At 56.6% G+C, this 19,078-nt stretch overlaps 1 protein-coding gene across 1 annotated transcript; it reads right to left on the minus strand.

Annotated features, from left to right (window-relative positions):
• Window positions 1-27: 27 nt before the first annotated feature.
• Window positions 28-19,077, minus strand: PDZD7 (PDZ domain containing 7). The gene is given in 19 exon segments (XM_032608393.1): window positions 28-899; window positions 1,321-1,421; window positions 1,737-2,324; window positions 3,191-3,262; window positions 3,414-3,505; window positions 3,631-3,722; window positions 6,750-6,925; window positions 7,482-7,568; window positions 9,145-9,342; window positions 9,846-9,966; window positions 9,968-10,009; window positions 10,011-10,255; window positions 10,643-10,703; window positions 11,913-12,060; window positions 12,273-12,449; window positions 12,968-13,142; window positions 13,447-13,587; window positions 17,952-18,339; window positions 19,003-19,077. Coding segments are annotated over 18 exon segments (2,955 nt in total). The 5' UTR covers window positions 18,175-18,339; window positions 19,003-19,077; the 3' UTR covers window positions 28-683.
• Window position 19,078: the final 1 nt, after the last annotated feature.

Below are 19,078 nucleotides of genomic sequence, written 5' to 3' on the forward strand. Positions count from 1 at the left end.
ATGGGGGAGGGACAAATCCAGCAGAAAATCTGAGTTCCTAGTGGACCACAACATGAAATGGGCTCTTGGGGTTTGAGAAACGAGAAAAGACTCCCATCCTGTCCCTTGCACAGAACACTGCTTGGGGCTGGGGGCTAGATACAGCGACCCCCTTGAGGGCCCTATCTGAGAGTGCCTGTCGCTCACTGGGGGAATCACCAAGCCTAAGCCCCAGACCTTGGGTTTCCCAACCCCCTTCCTGTCTTGGGGGGTTGGGGATAGTGAGCTGGTGACAGAGCTGCCCAGTAGCACCTTGTCCTTGACACCAGGTTTATCTGGAATGGGCAGAGCCTTAGTGACAACTGGGGAGGGAGAATGGTGGGGGAGAGGAGCTGAGCCACCAGTGTGGAGCTTTGGGAGTAGGCAAGGCAAGCAGGAGTGGCAGGTTCTTGAGGCCTGAAGAGGTTAGTAGGTGAGGTCCAGGGGATGGCAGGAGGATTCTCTGGGGTCAGTGGGAAGAGTTACGGGGTAGCCGGGGAGAGTCTGGGATTAGTATCAGGAGGCTGGAAGACTGGAGAGGGCACTGGGCTGGGGGTCAGCTGGAGAAGCCTGGCATCAGTGGGAGGGGTCTGGGTATGGGTGGGAAGGGCGTTAATGGGAGGTTCTGGGAGCCAGTGGGAGGTAGCCAGAGTACCATCAAGGGGTCAGCGGGCAGGGGAATGGTCACCAGGAAGCTGCTGTTCAGTGAGGGCTGATGAGTCAGAGGGTAAGGGCAGTGGGTCGGGCCTGGGGACCCTGACCACAAGCTCCATGGGCTCCCGAGCCTTGTTTCGATAAGCCCGGCGGATGGTGTCTACTGCCCGCTGGTGGGTCACCTGCTCCAGGCTCTCTCCATCCACGGCCACAAGCTCAAAGCCAGCCTGGGATGGGGGTGGGAGAATCACAGACCTCCCTCCTCAGGTCAACCCCACACCACCACCCAACCTCTCACCTCCACCAGCTAGGACACTCCTCCCCATCTGGGCTCTGGGCGGAGGCGATGGACAATGGGACTTTTGTGTCCAGAGCCGGTTGGGGGCAGGGTGGGGTGCAGACAATTGCCTTTTGTCCCTTGGGGCTAGCGGTGTAACAGGATGGGCCACCCTCAGGCGCAGGCTGGCATGAGGGGACAGATTTTTCCCTAGGTCTGTGCATCCTTCAGGCCTAACCCCGCTGCTCCCAAGCCTCCTCCCATGACCTGGTCTAAACATGTCTGGCTGGAAGATGAGCATGTACCAGCCCCGCCCCCTGCCAGAATTCAGCTCTGGGCCTAGGGAGTGGGCCTGGGTGCCCTTCACCCACCTGAAGGGCCCCACTGAGGAAGGCGGCGCCCCCAGGGAAGATCTTTTCTATCTTCACCATGGGCTGCACCTTGGACTCAATGCCCCCAGAAATGCTGATGCCTAGTGAGAGGGAGAAACACTGGGTTACCGTGCAGCCACACCCCTAAAGCCCAGAGCTCCCAGGAGAACCCAGGACCCATCCCTAAATAGAGAGCCCCCAACTTCTCCCAAACCCCCAGATTCTATTACTACTCAATCCTCAACTCACTCTAGACCCCAAACCTCCCAAATATGGACCCTCCCAACTATATCCTAATATCCCGATTTTTTCCCTAGTCCCAGGTCCCCTAGTTATACCCCAAAACCAAGCCCACCAACCTCACCCACACCCAAGAGCCCCCGCCCCCCAGCAGGTGCAGTCCCGCCTGGACTCACCCAAGGACTGCTTCATCTTGGATAGTGTGACGGTCCTCAGCTCCCCACTGGGGACCTTCGTGGCTGCCTCCTCGGCTGTCCCACCAGTTCCGTTCTCAGAGGGCCCTTGACTGCCCCCTGCCTTGGCCACCTGCCTATCCGTAGGTCGTGGCAGAGGAGGCCTGGCCTTCCGAGGCTTGTGGTAGCGCCCGCTGGCTGTGCTGGGAGTGGGGATAGGTGCCGGGGATGGGGAACGCCTGCGTCCGGGGGACTTGCCTCTGCCCCGGCTGCGGCTGCGGCTCTGGCTTGGGCCCTGGCTCCGGCTCTGCCGAGGGCCCTCTAGGGTCAAGGGTTCTGTCAGCAGCCAGTTAGGCCTCGGGGGCCGGGGAGCCACAGGGGGTGGCTGGGGAGGGGGTGTGCAGGCGCTTCTGCGTGAGATGAAGGCATCTACTGGCACATCCTGGAGAGGGGGGATCCCTTTATGAGGGTGGCGGGAGGCAGAGGCACCCAGGGAGACCTGGAGGCCCCCCAGACGCTCCCTCAGCTCCCCATCATCTTCCTCCTCTGAGAAGCCGTTCACAGGAAGTAGGTAGAAGCCTCCACGACTGTCTGGGGAAGAGGGCCAAGGTCAGGCCGCCTTCTCAACAGCCCAGACCACCTTACCAGACCCCGGTCCTTGCCTTTGTTGGTGTAGGGAGACCCAGGCCTGGGTTTGCTCAGGCCCTGTGGCAGCGTGCCCGGGTTCTATTGCAATAGTATTTTAAAACTTTCTATTGTCATAGTTACAGTTTTATTTAAGTAACTATTACAATAGCAAGTAAAAATATGACTCCCACACCAAGCTGGTAATTTCTCAGAGGTTATTGCATAGAATGAGATGATTTAAAAAGTGAGTGGATTTAAAACCCAATTATTAAGGGGCTTCCCTGGTGGCACAGTGGTTAAGAATCCGCCTGCCAATGCAGGTGACACAGGTTCGAGCCCTGGTCCGGGAAGATCCCACATGCCTTGGAGCAGCTAAGCCCGTGCGCCACAACTACTGAGCCTGCGCTCTAGAGCCCGTGAGCCACAACTACTGAGCCCGCGAGCTACCAACTACTGAAGCCCGCGCTCCTAGAGCCCATGCTCATAACAAGAGAAGCCACAATGATGAGAAGCTCGCGCACCACAATGAAGAGCAGCCCCCGCTCGCCGCAACTAAAGAAGGCCCGCGCGCAGGAACGAAGACCCAATACAGCCAAAAATAAAATTAATTAATTAAAAAAATTTTTTTAAATTATTAAGTAAATAATAGTACAGATGGTGAGTGGACATGATGAAAATGGGTTCTGGCAGACGAGGGATTTCCTTCAGGGAAACACACATACCTCTTAAGCCGCGACAGCCCACACGGGGACAAGGATGGAAGGTTCACTCTCCCTCCCCCAGCCCCGCTCGGGTGTGCCCCCTCCCCGGGCTCTGGGACTCTGACTGACCAGGCACAGGAGTGATGAGGTGACGCTTGGGCGGTGTGTCCTGCCGGGCTGGTCGCAAGGCAGGAGGCCAAACTGGTTGGAGAGGAGAGCAGGTCAGGAACAAGGCTCCCTGATGGGCCCAGCTGAAAGGGCCCAGGCAATCTCTGCCCCTCTCCACTGGGAGGCCACGCCTCCAGCCCCACCTGTGGCTCGGGAGCCACAGTCCTGCCCCCTGGCTGCTGACCTGCCTGGCTCTTGAGGGCCTCAAAAGCCTCCAGCTCCACAGGCATCACCATGCTGTCAAAGCGACCCAGGTCTGTGGGGGCCACCACACCCCTGGGGGAGGGCAAGAGACGAGGGGTGGTCAGGGCTCAGTTCTGGAGGTGCCCGGAGGGACTTCAGCCCTGGAGAGGTTAGGGGAGGTATTGGGGATCCCCTTCCTGCCCCCAAGCCCTCACCACCTGATGTCCCTCAGCAGCAGCAGCTTCGCAGGCCTGTCCAGAATGGCCAGCAGGGGCCTCACCAGGTCTTCCACGCCGCCCTCATGCACGTACTGCAGAGAGAGGCACCACAGGTCAGATAGCAGCAGGGACTTCCAGACCCCGGTGAGGGGGCATGCCTGGGCATGGAGGGGCCCCACGTTTTGGAAAGGTTCTCCCCACCCCCGGGCTGTCTTATCTTGGTGACTGGGTGGAAGCCTGCAATAATAATGACAGAGCTGTAACAGCAATAACAATAACAGCTTTGAATCTTTTTCTAGGCCTCGTACACATGGTCCTTCATTTAGCAACCACTCTGAGAGAGACATCAATTATTCCCGTTTCACAGATGAGGGAACTGAGGCTCAGAGAGAAGGACTTTGCCCCAGGCCACACAGATGAGGAAGTGTGAAGAGGGACTGGAATCTGAGAGCTCTGGCTCCGGCCTGCTGTGGTACCGGAAAAGGATGTGCAGGGCGTGGACTCTCCTCCCCACCCCACCTCCCGGGCTGAAGGAAGGAATTTGAGCCAAAGTCTAGGCTGTGCGCCTGGCTGTCCCAGCTTGTGTCTGCACAGACCTACAAATTAGGCTTTGTTCAAGGCTGGAATGGGGACTCTGGGGAAGGGGTGGCCCTACAGAAAGCCTCTCCAGTCAGTACCCAGGGTGGTGGAGGCCTTTCTGCCTGGCACTGCCCAGATGCCACCAGCCACACCCCACCGACGCAGACAAACTGGCAAACTGTATACTGGGAGCCACCCGACTTGGACAGCACACTGCCCCCTAGTGCCATGAGGGACACACATACTGGTTCCGGGACACACACAGAGCAACCCGGGCGTGCACAGACACAGGGAAACAGCACACCCTGGTGGCCAGAGTGAGACATTCATAAATATCTGGAAATTCAGCTGTGTGTGTGGCCCTAAACCACACACAAAATTACAGGGACCCACACTTACAAATATGGACAATACACCCCCTTTTGTCTGGAGAGAGATACACGTAATTTCACAGAACCAGTCACATATGTGCACACACTTCAAGTCCACAAACCTGTGTTCAGCTTCCACTAAGTGCCAGGTCCTGTACTGGGCAGTGGGGACACGACAGAGAGCTACATGCTCCAGTAAGCTACAGACCACTGGCGACGGGGCAGAGGGAGTCTCAGAGGAGGGTGGGAAGATCAAAGGAGGCTGCATGGAGGAGATGGCCTTTCACTGACTCTTAAGGATAAATGCAGGGAAACAGCATGATAGCTGGCAGGAAAGGGTAGTGTGGAATAATGGGTAGATAGAGGTTGAACTGGAACATGGGGTACATGGAGGGCCTCCATATAGGCTGTACAGTTTGTGACTACAGTGTGAGTAGTTCCCCTAGAGTTGTGCAATTCGTAGGCTGTATAAACCAGTGTTATATGTTATACCGAGGGAAGAGGATGTGATGTGGTGACCATGGGAAAGCAGAGGTTAGTGAATTGGGGAATCAAATCAGGGAGGGCCTTGAATGTGAGGATAAGGAACTTGTACTCTATTCTGCCAAAGATATGAGGCTGCAAGGGGGCTTGGGGAGTGTAAAGTGATCAGAGAGGTGGTTTATAATACCTGGTCTGGCGGCTGTGGGGAGATGGCTCAGAGGGGGAGAGAGAAGGGAGGCTTGGGGTTCGGGAACCACACATCCAAGTCACTAGCGGAGCTTTACTAATCATTCCAGCCAGGACTCCACCCCGAGGGTCTGATCTCTTGGTGTGGGTGGGGCTTGGGTCAGGTTGGGTGGTAGGCATTGCTCCCTAGGTGCTCTGGGACACAGAGAGAGGCCCTCCTGGCCTGGGCAGGGTGGGAGGAGCAGAGGGGTGGAGGAACAGGAGCCTACCAAAGAAACTGATGCAGAGCTCCACCTAGTGGCCAGGGCCTAGAGTTGCAGGCTCACAAAGGCTTGGTACGCACAGCCCTACTTGGCGCTCAGAGCTGAGCGTGACACTCAACTCAGTTTAGCCCAGAGGCCTTTAGCTGCCCCCCAGATGCACCCCCATATGTAGCTCTACTGTAAACCAAGCATTGGCAAAAGGATGCATGAATTAGTGTGCCTCAGTCTCCAGGTGACATACACACAGATACAACCGTACAGTTAGGTCAACACAAACTCAGGTACCCCAGAGATTAACAAAGGCACATGTCACACAGACATAACACAGCCCCACCGTGACCAAGGTGAGGGAGTCGGGGGAACCACAAACAATTTCCTGAAACTCCTCAGCTTGCCCTGGTATACAGGATCACGTGTACACTGATGCAGATCGAGCACAAGGAACCCATCACAGGAAACCTGCAGGTTCTTGAGACAGAGGGATAGGAGAGGGCCTTCCAATCCCCTGGAGGGCGTGGCCTGTGCCTCCTGCAGCCTCCCCAACACCCAGGCTACAAAGACTCCCTCAGATCTACCCTCTACCCCACCGTGGGGCCCTCTGCTTCTGTCTGAAGTTGAACGAAACAGAGAGCAACAGTGCAGGTGTTGGGGGAGGCTTGGGGTATGTTGGGAGGACAAAAGATTACTGACTTGGGTAACAGGGGAAGGTGCTTGGCATGAGGCCAGACCTGTTGGCTGACCCAGGAGTGGAAGGAGGCATGAGGGGTGGGGAAGCCTGGGTTTAGAAGAGAACAGAGAACAGAGCAGGTGACTGCAGGGACCCAAGTCCTGAACTCATCACCTGTCTGGTCTGGCTCCTTCTCCCCTCAGCTTAAATATCACCTCCTCAGGGAGGCCCTCCCAGACCACACCATCTAGTTTGTGCCTCTTAGGTTATTTTCTCATGTTCTTTTTCTTCACAGTACTTCACATGGTTTGTCAGTATGGGTGCTTAGGTTTTAGTTACTGTCTATCTTCCCTTCCTGGCTGTGAGCTCAGCGTGTGTGTGTGTGTGTCTGTGGGTCCATGTGTCTGTGTGTCTGTGTGCACTCACGAGTTACAGGGGTAACTTCTGCTTTTACTTACCACTGGCCTCGCAGTGTCAAGCCCAGATACTGGTCAATAGATAGCGGCCTGAATGAAGGGTTAGGAGACTGAGTGACCATGTACTAGGGCTGGGGACGGGCTGGAGGCTCACCCGGGAACAGTGGCGGGTGACAGCAAGCACCTCGTCATCAGTCAGCAGCCTCCGGGCCAGGTCCTGAATCAGGGGCCTTCGGCTCTCCCAGGCCTGCACCCTCTCATCCACGTTGGGCAGCTGGCTGGAGGGGCTCCTGGACCTGGCAGAGAGCAGAGTCCGGCCTCTCTCCCGGTCTGCAGGGCAGGAGCAAAAGGGTATGATGAAGGAGCCAGGAGCCATCCATAAGAGGAGGCAGGGGGGCTCCCCTCAGTGGGGTCAGACCCCAGAACAGACTGGCTAAGGGGCCCATGTACCCCCAACGGAATCCCAATCTAGCCCAGGTGCTCCCCACCATGGTCTCCCATACAATCTGCTCATCATTGGAGCTCCAATCCAGGCCCTTCAGCCCCAAACACAGACCCCTATCTCAGGCTGTTCCTTAGTGGAGTCCTAGCCCAGTGCCCCCTGGGCCCCCTGAACGTCCCTACTGGAGTTCTAGCAAGGTTACCTCCCTCATCTCTCCAAAATATCTGTCTTTGGGGAGACCCAACTCAAGCTCCCATTCCTCAAAAATGCACCCCAATATCTGTCTGCAACCCTATCTTTCTTAGAAAGTATAGTCCAATTCTTTTAGCTGCCCCCCAATGTGTACCTTCCTATCTGTCTGATCCCCCATGCTTGACCCCAGCTGAGTTTAGCCCAAAGCCCCTAAGCTACTACCCCCAGTATGCACCCCATCTGCAGCTCTACCGTAAACCAGGCTCGGTAGAGGGATGCACGCATTACCACGTCTCAGCCTCCAGGTGACAAACTTCGGCACGGATCCCGCTCCCCCTGCTATGAAGAAGAAAGAGGCTCAGTTGCAGCCCTGGTCCCCAATCTGAAAATGGGGTTTGGGGGCTCAGGACTGGCTGGATCACTGGCTGGAATGGAGCGTTCAAGGCTGGAAGGTGGCAGGACCGGGAAGCAAGAGGCCAGGCTATTGAGGAGGGTCTTGAAGGCCATGTTCAGGCCAGGGATTCATTCACAGGCAATGGGGAGTCAGTGAGGCTTTGGATCAAGAGAGGGTCCAGTCTGCTCCCTGCTCATGGAGGTTCATTTGGAAGCAAATGAATGGAGGGAAGAACCCCAAGGGCAAATCACCTACCTTCAAGGGACAGAGAGAAAAAGAGGAGCCTTTGAAGGAGAGGAGTGGCCAGAGAAGTAGGAGGAGAACCAGGAGAGAGCAGGGCCCTGGGGGCTTTGGAAAAAGAGATGGCTTTAGGGAGGGGGCTGGCCTGCCCTGATTTGAAGTGGTTGTCTCTCCCATGAGACTGCCACCTTGAGACCCCAGGGAGGGGCAAGGCCCAGCCCCTCATCCCCTGGTTGTTTTTGCCTACCCAACATCCACTCTCCCTTCTGGAAACAGCACCCTGATTTTATTTGGGGACCACCCCCCCCCCCCCCCATTCTCAGTCCCTGTACTCCAGGGTGGACACATGACCCAGGCTGCCCAATGAAAGCACCTCTCTCTCTCCCAGATGACAAGTGATGTGTTGGGCACGTGATCCCAGCTCGGGCAATGAGAGCCTTAAGCTGGAACTATTTAAGGAGAAGCTCTTTCCCCTGAGTTGCTAAGCGACAGTGGCCTTCTTACCTCCAAGTGGCAAAGCCAGCAAGATAATGAAGCCAACCCAGGGGAAAGAAGAACCAGAAGATGAAGGGGGCAGATGTCTGGGAAGATTGTTTAAACGTTTAGACCCAGCTTACACCAGTAGCTGAGCCAAGAAGCGCTTTTTAAAGCTAGCTTGAGTTGAGTTTCTGTTACAGGCAACCCCTATAGTCTCAACTCATCCATTTTTGGTCCAGTCTCTGAATCTCACCAGAGAGATGAGACACCCTCTGTAAGTGTCCTTAGGAAGCCCCTGACATGAGTGAAGCCTGTCTAGGCCTTCCTGCCTGGCCCTTGATCTACAAATGGCCTTGCTCAAGATGGTTCTAGAAGTGGGTAAAGCCTGTGGAGCTCTGGCCAGGGGAGGTGAAGCCAAATGCTCTAGGAAAGGAGTGCCCTGCCTCCCCTCAATGCCAAGAGCACGGGGATCTGACCCAAGGCTTTCTCGTCTATGCTGTGACTCTCCTCAGTTTTCCCTTCTGTAAAATGGGAAGATAAGGCAGTATAACAAGGACCATTATATTTTCTGAGCACCTTCTGTGTGTCAGACCATGTGCTAAGTGATTAACATACACTAATTCACTTATTCCTCATTATTCCCAAAGAAATAGGTATTATTACTCTCATTTTACTCATGACGCTCGCAAGGTGAAGTGGTGGCTCACAGCTAGGACGAAACAGTGTGGGATTTAAGCTCAGACCTGCTGGAGGCCGGAGTGGACTTTTCCTCTGTCCTGCTTGGCTGACCTGCCCAGTACTTACCTTTCTCCAGGTCCGGGTGGGGGCGGGACCTGGCTGTGCTCCCACTGTCCAGCGTCCAGACCTCTCTGCGCCCGTCCCCTGCCAGCCGGCCCTGCCGCCCTCCCTTGAAGAAGAGGTTCATCAGGGTCTTGGAGCGCTGCAGGGCCCCCTTCTCCCCAGGGGACCCCGACTTCTCCTTCCTCCGCTGTTTCTTCTCCTCTGCAGACACGAGGGAGCACCCGGGGGGCTGGAGGGGTGGGCAGAAGGGAAGGACGAGGGGCAGGGGTGTGGGGAGGGGCAGAGAAAAGGGAGAGTAGGGGGCAGACGGGATCTGCAGCCATGTGGGGAGGTGGGGATGAGCACAGGGCTGGGGTTCCTCTTTCAGCTTTCTACCCCTCCCCCCCCCCACAGCTACAGCTATGTGAGGAGTGTGTGTGTGTGTGTCTGTCTGTCTGTAGGCAGGGCTGGGAACTCCGGGATGGAGGGGCTGGGTTAGGGCTGGTTTGGGGCCCAGGGCTGACAAGCTGGGGCTGGGGCTGAGGGTAGGTTTGGGGCCCAGGACTAGTTTGAAATGGAGCCCAGAGCAGGGTCTGAGTGTGTTCTGCAGCTGGCGCTGGGGCAAAGCCTGGTGCAAAGGAAGCTTTGGGGCCCAGGGCAGGGTGCGGGACAGGTTTTGGAGCAGGGGCTTTGCAGAGAGCAGCAGCCACCCATCCCCCACATACCCCACAAGGTTAGGTGGCTCTGGGAGCGGGTGATGGGGGGCCGGGGTTGGCTGAGGGCCAGGAGCAGAGCAGTTTTGGGGGACTCAGAGAGTGCAGAGTCAAGGCGGGGGGCAGGGCGGGGGGCCGTCGGAGCGGATGGCCGTGTCCCTGAGGATGACTGTGGGGCCGCACACTACACCAGGTCTCCACGTGGCCCCCCGTGTCTGGCTCCGTCTGCATGGCCGTGTCTGCCCGCCCCCGGCCTGGTCCCCAGCTGCCCGACTCCTCAGGCCCCAGGCAGACATCCAGGTGGTCCGAGGGCAGGGAGCTCCAGCCATCGGCCGAGCTGTAGGGGGCACTGGAGGCGAACGAGGAGGCGCTGGAGCTGCTCTCCGAGGCGGGGGACAGCTGCTGCAGCACCCCGTTGCTCACTGCGGGCAGTGGGAAGGGCAGGGGCGTCTCAGTGATCCGGCCAGGTGGCTTTGGGGCCCTGCCGGGGCCGCAGGCCACCCGTGGGCTTGGCGGCAGCAAGGTTTGAAGCATGGGGTCTAGGGAACCAGCTGCTCAGCCATCCTGCCACTGACTGGTTGAGAGATCTTAAGCAAGTCACTTCTTCTTCAACCACCCCCTGCAACTCCAGACCCCAGGAGAGCCTGTAAAGGAACCGCAGCTTCTCGGAGGAGAGCCCATAAATGGCTCTGGGCGTGTGAAAGTCCTGAGGAGATCTTGGTGCCCCTGCCCACTTATTCTACAGAAATTTCAGCCCCAATTTAGGGCCTCAGCCCCTTCCTTCCAACCTTGGAGGCTTGGCTACTTACATCGATCCAGCCAACAGTATTCAGAAACCATCTCCTTGTAGGCAGGATACCGGCCAGTCTCCTGGGGAGGGCATGGTGGGCACAGGAGGGCACAGGGGAGTGGGTGAGGAGGGAGGGTAAGAATGGAGGAGCAATGGGACAAGAGTCAACTTTTCAACCTGATTATTCTCCTCCGAGCTCATCATGTTCTAGCCACACCAGCCACTTTGTTTCTGAACGTGCCAAGTTCCTCTATACTTTAGGGCCTTTGCACTTGCTGTCCCTTCTGCCTGGATTCTCTTCCTTTAGCTCGTCTTATGGCCAGCTCTTCAGGTGTCACCTCCTCAGAGCTGAAAGGTCCTGACCCCCCTGGCTAAAAGAGCCTTCCCAAATTACCCCATCCCACCTCTCCGTTAATTTCCCTACAGCAGCTGTCACAGTCCGCATGCACCTAGTTTGTCTGTTTCCCTCCAGTAGCAGAGACCTAGTCTATCTTGTTCACTGCTGTGACCCAGTACCTGGCATAGTGGCTGCCGTGTAGTAGGTACTCAAAAATATTGAATGAATGAATGGGGGCAGAGTGGGAGAGAGGAGGAGTGTTTGGGATAATCTGAGAGGAAGGAAAGGGAGAAACGGGATGTGGGAGAGGTGGGAAATAGAGGCGGTGGTGGGGGGATGGCAGGGGAGGCACTGAATGGTGAGAAGGAAGAAGTCTCACAAGGGAGACGACGGGGGCAGGGGCCAGGGTTGGGCACTAGGAGAGAGTGAGACATCACCTCTTCCGGGAGCCAGGGTGAGAAGGACTTGATCCTTAGGCAAGTGTGAGACCCACATGAATAATGAATCCAGGCATATCCCCTGAAACACAATCTCTGGCTCCAGCCCAGACCTCCCTGCCCTGTGCCCTGAGGATGCCCACTACCCAGGTCCTGCCCAAAGCCACAGCTACCACCCCCCTTTCTTGGCAGGACTCCTTTCTGGGTGGAGGCCCCTAGACCTCCACCACTCATACAAAGGGACACTGGCCTACGCATCTGGTGGGGAGCTGGACAGAAACCAGGCCCTCCTACTGATCAACTGAGTAATTGACTCTGATTCCTGAGTTATGTCACCTCTCTGAGCCTCAGTTTCTTCTTCTGTGAAATAGGTATGAGGACAATGCCTGCCCTACCTCTCACGAGGCTGTGGAAAGTCATAAGTTGCACAGCGATGGGCAACATTAAGTGCTAGAGTGGTCTGGGAAGTCCTTCCTATAGCCTGGCCTCTCCCTGTCTCCCACAGTCCTGCCCACCTTGATGGTCAACATGATGTGTGTTTGGCCCTTCAGCACCTCCACGGCTTGGCTGTGGCTGATGTCGTCGAACCTGACACCATTGGCCGCCAGGACCTGGTCCCCCACCTTGATGCCGTTCTCCTCGGCCAGTCCACCGTGGTCCACTCTGGGGTCAGAAAGGAGGCATTCTGATAGGCGACCTGGCTGCTCTCCCTCACCCTATTCCAGACTCTTGCATACAGGGATACACCAGTCAAACCCCTTGACTCTCCTCCTCCGACCCCCTCTCCAGATCCCATCCCTGACCTAGGTCATTGGCCAGGACTCACTTGCTGACCCATCCCCAGGTTCCAGCCCAACCCCTGCCCCAGCCCTCACTTGGACACATAGATGCCCAGGCCAAACTCCTTGCCCCCACGGATGTTGAAGCCCAGGCAGAAGTCATCAGAGGTTGTGTAGAGATGGACGATGCGCCGTGCGCCGTCCTCTGAGCCACTGTCAGAGGGCGTTGAGCTGCACTTTTCCACCACCAGCCGCCGATTGACCACATCCACCCTGGACAACAGCACGGGGCCCTCAGCCTGGGCCCTCAGCCACCACCGGCCACCCCCTCACCTCCCAGCAGCCAAAACAATTGCATAGGAAAGGCAGGGCTGCCTCTGGGGGACTCCCAGACCTGAGATCTTCACTGGGACATAGATTTCATCAAGCCAGGGAAACCATGCAAATCTCTCTTTATTGAGCAGCTCTAACTGCCAGGCCCCATTTCAAATCCTCCCCGGGCCCCGAGGGAGAGGCCCTGTACTGGCCCCTGGCTCACAGCCGCAGCATGGAGGGGCAGGGCCACCGGGGTCTGAGACAGCAGAGTGTTGTGTGGAGGGCTTGGGGAGAGAAATGGCCTTTTCTCATTTCAAGGTTGGGCTGTCGGATCCCTGTGTTTCCAGTGCCAGGGGATGGGAAGAACAGAAGCCATACTAGCCAGGCCCCCGGCTGAGCCCTGTGCCATTGGCCTCTCCCTCCACGGCTTTGGGTGGTGGTGCTGGGGTGGGTGGGGTGGGACCAGGCCTGCTCACCACGTGGTCTTCTCCTTGGAGAACTTGATGCCTGGTACGCGGCCCATGCGCCTCACCATCATGTGCAGGCAGCTGCTGCCCGTCAGCACCTTCACAGCACTGCCCATCGTGGTGCTCTCCAGGCTCAGCCCATTCACCTCGGTGATCTTATCACCCACGCACAGACCAGCCCGCTCTGCACCAGGGGAGGCATGGCTGGCGTGGGCCACTTGGGAGAAGTCCCCCAGGTTGAGGCTGAGCCTCTCCCATCAGACTAGGCTCCCTGGGGTAAAACCTCTTTGATGAGATCGGGATCCCCAGGTAGGGTCTGTGTATCTGCCATCAGACAGGGACCTACCTGTTCATTAGCCCCTTCCATCTCCCCATTGGATCAGGCCCTCCAAAGCTGAGGGCCCTCTCCTCTTATTCTTGACAACAGCATCTCCGCACCCCACCAAAGTGGGGGTCACGTCCGAAGCCAGGACCTGGGCGCCACTCACCTGCACTGCTCCCCTTCTCCACTTTGCTGACGAAGATGCCCAGGCCGTGCTCAGAGCCGCCCCGCACACTGAACCCCAGCCTCCCAGCTGGACTCTTCTCCACTCGAACTGCATGGATGATGTCACTTTCATCGCTGTTGGCTGTTGGCGTAGGGACACAGGCATGACTCCCCTGCCCATTCTGGGCAGAGAGGGACCCTGGCCTCCCCAGCTTGGGGCCTGCGAAGGCTGGGTTGCTGGGCACCGGCACCCAGGGCCCTAAATGAGGGGGTAGGTAGCTAATTTCTGAGTCCTCTCTGGGTGATTTTGAGACCATGGGCCAGGGAGGGTGTGGGAGCAGGCAGGACAGGACTCTATGCTAGAAGACACGGTCCTCCTTTCCTCATAATGCAGGGTCTGTGTGTGTGTGTGTGTGTGTGTGTGTGTGTGTGTATCTAATCCTTACTAAGCTACCCATGACCACAGGCCTGGGATAGGCCAAATTCTGAAAAATCCTGCCACTCTGAGAGGCAGATGGATGGGAAAGATGTTCAAGATTCCATTCTACGAGGCACAGTTGAGGGAGTCTGGGCTCTCCAGCTTGCAGTAGAGGGATGAGTATTGGTAAGTCTATATTCAAATAGTTGAAGAGCTCTTCTATAAAAGGCATTAGATGTTTTTGTCTGTGTAATCCATAAGGCAGAACCAAGCCCACGCAGTGGAGTTATATGGAGGAAGATTTAATCAGGGAAAACTTTCTAAAACCTTCAGTTAGCAGACAATGGAATGAATTTTCCAAGGAAAGGTAGTGAGTTTCCCATCACTGGAGGCATACAAGCTGATACCTAGTAAGTCCCTGTCTGGGATGTTGTGGAAGGATCCCTGAGGCCCCTTGTATCTCATAGACTCTGTGATCCTGGAGGTGAGGGCTCTAGGAGCTAACTGACTACATGAGGAAAGAAACTCAAACCACCATGCCTCAGTATGTGCCCAGAGCACAGAAGTGGTCCTCCTCCATCAGTGATGGGGAAAGTCAGAGGAGGGGGGTCCTTAGGGACTGGAGCTGTCAGGGAAGGTTTCTTGGAGGATGGGATTTGGATGGGTGGAGGGGAAGGGAAAGGCACTGATGAGGGGATGGAGTGAGCAAAGGCTCAGAGGTGGCCTTTGGTTAGAGAAAAGGGGTAAGTTGGGTCCCAGTTGGGAAGGTCAGAGTTCTTCTTGCGGAAGGCTTACTCAGAGGTGTTTGAGAGGAGAAATATCACACACACACACCACACACACACACACACACACACACACTTCTATTCGATCTAAGAGAAATCAGGTTACAGTACATGAGCAGGGAAACTCAGGAAGTAATCCCCAAGGGCAGCCTATAGGTGGGGACAGTGCAGGACAGAGGTGTGGGAGATGCTGGGGCTTCCTAGCTGATTCTATCTGCACAGGTCCCAGGACTTTCTCAGCCCAGACAAGGAGGCTTTTGCTCTCCCGCCCTCCAACCCTCTTTCTCCTCAGGTCTCTCCTCGGGGGCCTCCCTAGGGCCCGTGGGCCAGGGGGATGTCAAATCTGGGGTTTTGAGCCTAGGAGCTTGGGGCCTCTGAGGAGGGAAGATCCTCTACCTCTACTGCCCTAGCCTGGGGCCACCAGGCATCCCTCCAGGCACTCAGCAGCCCCTCACTATCTCCTCCCCTCCTGCCTCCTTTAGTCCATTCTCTCTACACAGTGGCCAGAGTCAACTTTCATACTAGATCATGCCTTCCCCCTGATTAAAAACCTCAGTGCCTACCCCTGCTTCTAGAAGGAGCTCCACATTCCTTCCATGCCCAATAACGCCCTCCCTGGGCTTTCCTCTGCCCACCTCTCTACACTCACCTCTGGCCACCCTCCCCAGCCTCATGACCTTTGGCCACAGTGGCTGCCTTCCTGTTCTTCTCACCGGCCAGTCCTTTCAGTGTTCCCTCTGCCTGCGATGCCCTTGCCCAGACCTTCATAAAGCCACCTCCTATTTCCACTTCCCCCTGGCTCAAACACCACTTTTTCAGAGAAGCCTTCCTGGACAACGCTACCTAAGAAAGTCCCTTCCCCCTCCTCCCAGGTAGTCTCTGTTCGAATGGTTCTCAAAGCGAGCTCTCCAGACCAGCAGCATAGCAGCACCTGGAAAGTTATTAAAAATGTGAACTTGGGGGCTTCCCTGGTGGCGCAGTGGTTGAGAGTCCGCCTGCCGATGCAGGGGACACGGGTTCGTGCCCCGGTCTGGGAAGATCCCACATGCCGCGGACCGGCTGGGCCCGTGAGCCATGGCTGCTGAGCCTGCACGTCCGGAGCCTGTGCTCCACAATGGGAGAGGCCACGACAGTGAGAGGCCCGTGTACCGCAAAAAAAAAAAAAAACCCAAAATAAAAATGTGAACTTGGGGGTTTTACCACAGACCCACTGAATCAGATTCTCTGGGTGTAGGGCCAAGTAACCTATCTAACAAGGCCCCCAGGCAATTCGGATGTATTCTAAAGTTTGAGAACCACTGCTCTATCATATCATCCAAATTAGTACCTTCAAGATTCTTACCATCCTTTCTCATCATTTGCTTATTTGTATATTATTTATCCTTGCTCTCTTTTCACGGGACTGTAAGCTCAGTCATGGTAGGGACTTAGTAATTCTTTCCACCAATGTATCCCCAGTTTTGTGCACTGTGCTTGATATTTGCTAAGTCTTCTTTTAATCAGTGAAATAATAAGTGGAATAATGAATAAATGAATGAATTAGGAGAGTGAGGAGAAAGGGCTGGTTGGGATTAAAGATAATACCATTTCTCTGGAACCCACTGAGTTTGAGGAGTTGGTGGGAACTCCTGGGTGATATGGGTGGTAGTGTTCCCCTTCCCACTGTGTCTCCCTTATCAGTTAACTTTAGGCCTCTGGAAAGTTCTAAATATTGATAATAACGTGGGGGAGGGGCTCCAGGCTGTGGTGAGTTGGGAGATGTTTGTGCCCAGGCAGAGGGGATGATTCTGAGCTCACAGGCTCCCAACCCAGACAGGCCAGCTGGCTGGAGCAATGCCCCAGTCCTTCCATTGCTAGGGGATGCAGCCCTCCTGGCTGCACTAGGGCACTGGGGTGAGGCAGAGGGAGAGAGCACTCATGGAACTTCTGGAAGAGGGACAGTGTGCATAGGCCTCGCATCACAGTTGGGCATGGGGTATGTGGGCATGTGAGGGGGAGGTATAACGTAGTTCTTCCAATTCGATGGGACTTGCAAGGGCCGTGCTACAGTACCTCCTCTCTCCCCCTCTGCGTTTCCTAGCTTATCTGGCGACTTCTGCTCCATGTCCAGAATGACATGCTGCCCTGCTGCTCACCTGAAGTTGAGGCCGGGCTTGGTGGATGATGGGGGTGAGCGTGACGGGCCACTGGTGCAGGAAAGCCTGCTCCCTGAGCAACACGCTCCTCCCCTGCCCTGGTGCCCGGGATAGGGGACAGAGGGACCCAGCTGAGTCAGCGGGAAGGAGCAGGCTGAAAAGTCCAGTCTGGGATCCAGCCAGGGGAGCTCTGCTGGCTGAGAGAGAAGAGCGGAGCTGGAGATACTTATCTGGTCCCACCCATGGAAAGCCCAGGCCCAGGGGGCCCCACTCCCCTGCTGGTATTCAAGGTCCTGCCTTGGTCACCGGCTCTTTGTCGCCTCACATCTGTCACTGCAGCCAGGCTGTCTCCTAAGTGCCCACCCATCATACTCCATGCTTTCCGTTTCAACCTTGTCTGTGATATCTCCACCCCACCACCAGCTGCTGTCATTGCTCTGTCTCTAAGCCCTGCTACACTGGAAATTTCTGGAAGGTGAAGATTGAGCCTTATTTCTCTGTAGGTTCCCACAGGACCTAACAAGAGCTGGTATACAATAGGTGTGCAATGAAACGTTAAGCAACTACATAAGATTAGGTGTCCCCCTCCCTCAGGGCCCAGACCTGGGACTCCCTCCCTATCCTCAACCCTCCTTTTCTCCCCACTCTTTGCAACATCTTCCACTTTACCTCTGTCTCCGTCCTCTGCACCTGAAGCCTTTAATTCTGTGTCCAGCTGGACATTCACTCCTCACAGCCCAGCACAGAGCTGGGCTCACACTGAACTGGTTGATGAAGAATGTCCCTCTCCATCCTGCCCACCCCCCAAAGTCATACATGAATGGGTCTGGAGAAAGGAAGAGTCCATAGGAGTGAGGGGCCAATTTAATGCTCTGCCTTGCTTCCTTGGGGGCTGGCATACCACACCCCCCTTCTCTACCTTCATGCCAGACCTCCCACCTCTGACCTCTCCACAATCCTGGAACACTAAAGGACCGGCTTAAAGGTGAGAAAAGGGTGGATGAGGAAGAGTCTATGGGTTACCAGAGGCTCTCTCTCCCTGCATCCCTATGATTCCCATTTCTTGAGTTCCCCCACCCACACTGGCTCTGCCCTCTCCTACCTAGTGCCTGCTCTCCCCTACCCCCCACCTGCAGTTCCCGGCCCAGTGGCTGGGCCCTGCTCCCACCTTCGATGGGAGAGTTGATGAGGATGACACGGCCCATGGGCGATGAGGCTCGGATTCCGCGGAGGGGCCCATTCAGCAGCCGCCGTTGCTTTCTCAGCAGGTATCGGGTTGCAGAGCCTGACTCGCTGCCCAGGTGGCCTCGGGAGGAGAGGGAGCTCAGAGAGCCAGAGCTTAGGTCTCTGAGGCCCACTGGGTCGAAGCCCACTGGGAAGCCATGCGCCATGGTGGCTAGACGGGGGTGGTGCCCTACAGGTCCAGAGGGAACCTGCTAGCCCTTGAGAGGAGGGCCCCACGTGCCCCAGGCTCCATGAGCCTTCTGTGCTGACTGGGATCTCAGGGACCTGGAGTCCCTGATCTCTGCTGCCTCTCAGGAGTGTGTGCTCCAGGCCTGCACAGGGAGAGCAGAGATTGGGGAAGGGGTGTGAATGCTGCCTCCGCTGCCCGCCAGAACTTCCACCCCACCCCCTGCTTGGGGCATCCTGCCTCCCACGCCTTAGGCCTCTCACCTCTCCCACCCCCTGGCCAGAGAACTGCCCAGTTCAGCCACCATTGTGGACTTCTGGAGCCATTTATACAACAAGGTGGGTGAGAACCTCTTTTTCACCCCTAGTTCCTGTTCTCAGCTGTCATCTACTCCGGTAGGTCCCCAGTCCTCAGTAGAGGTTGAGATAGTGGAGATGGGATTATTGCCGGCCCTAGGGTTGCAAGCAGTGTGAGAGAAATTTGGGCCAGTACAGTTCGCTGAACCACCCCTCCTGTGTATGTGGGTAGGGGGCCAGCCCCAGGGACTTGCGCCTCGAGGGGCTTCAGAACCTGGGACAGCTGCAGCCAAGGGCCCCAGAGATCCCCAGGCCCCAGGCTGCGGTCCCCTCTGTCCCCCCTTCCCTCCTGTCCAAAGAGGGGCGTGAACCTCTCCCAGACTTGGGGGAAGGACCTGCTGGCGAGAGCCCCCCAACATCCCGCGCAAAACCTGGGCCAAATCCCTCAGAGCAGCTCCTGGACCCAGAACGCAGCACCCTACCCCCGGCTCGGTCCTCCCGGGCCCCCTCACCTGCTCGCGCGTGCTGCAGCCGCCAGCCTCGCCCGCCCGCGGGCGCGGGCGACAGCAGCAGCAGCAGCAGCAGGGG

This window comes from Phocoena sinus, chromosome 16, assembly GCF_008692025.1.
Source record: "Phocoena sinus isolate mPhoSin1 chromosome 16, mPhoSin1.pri, whole genome shotgun sequence".
NCBI classification, from domain to species: Eukaryota; Metazoa; Chordata; class Mammalia; order Artiodactyla; family Phocoenidae; genus Phocoena; species Phocoena sinus.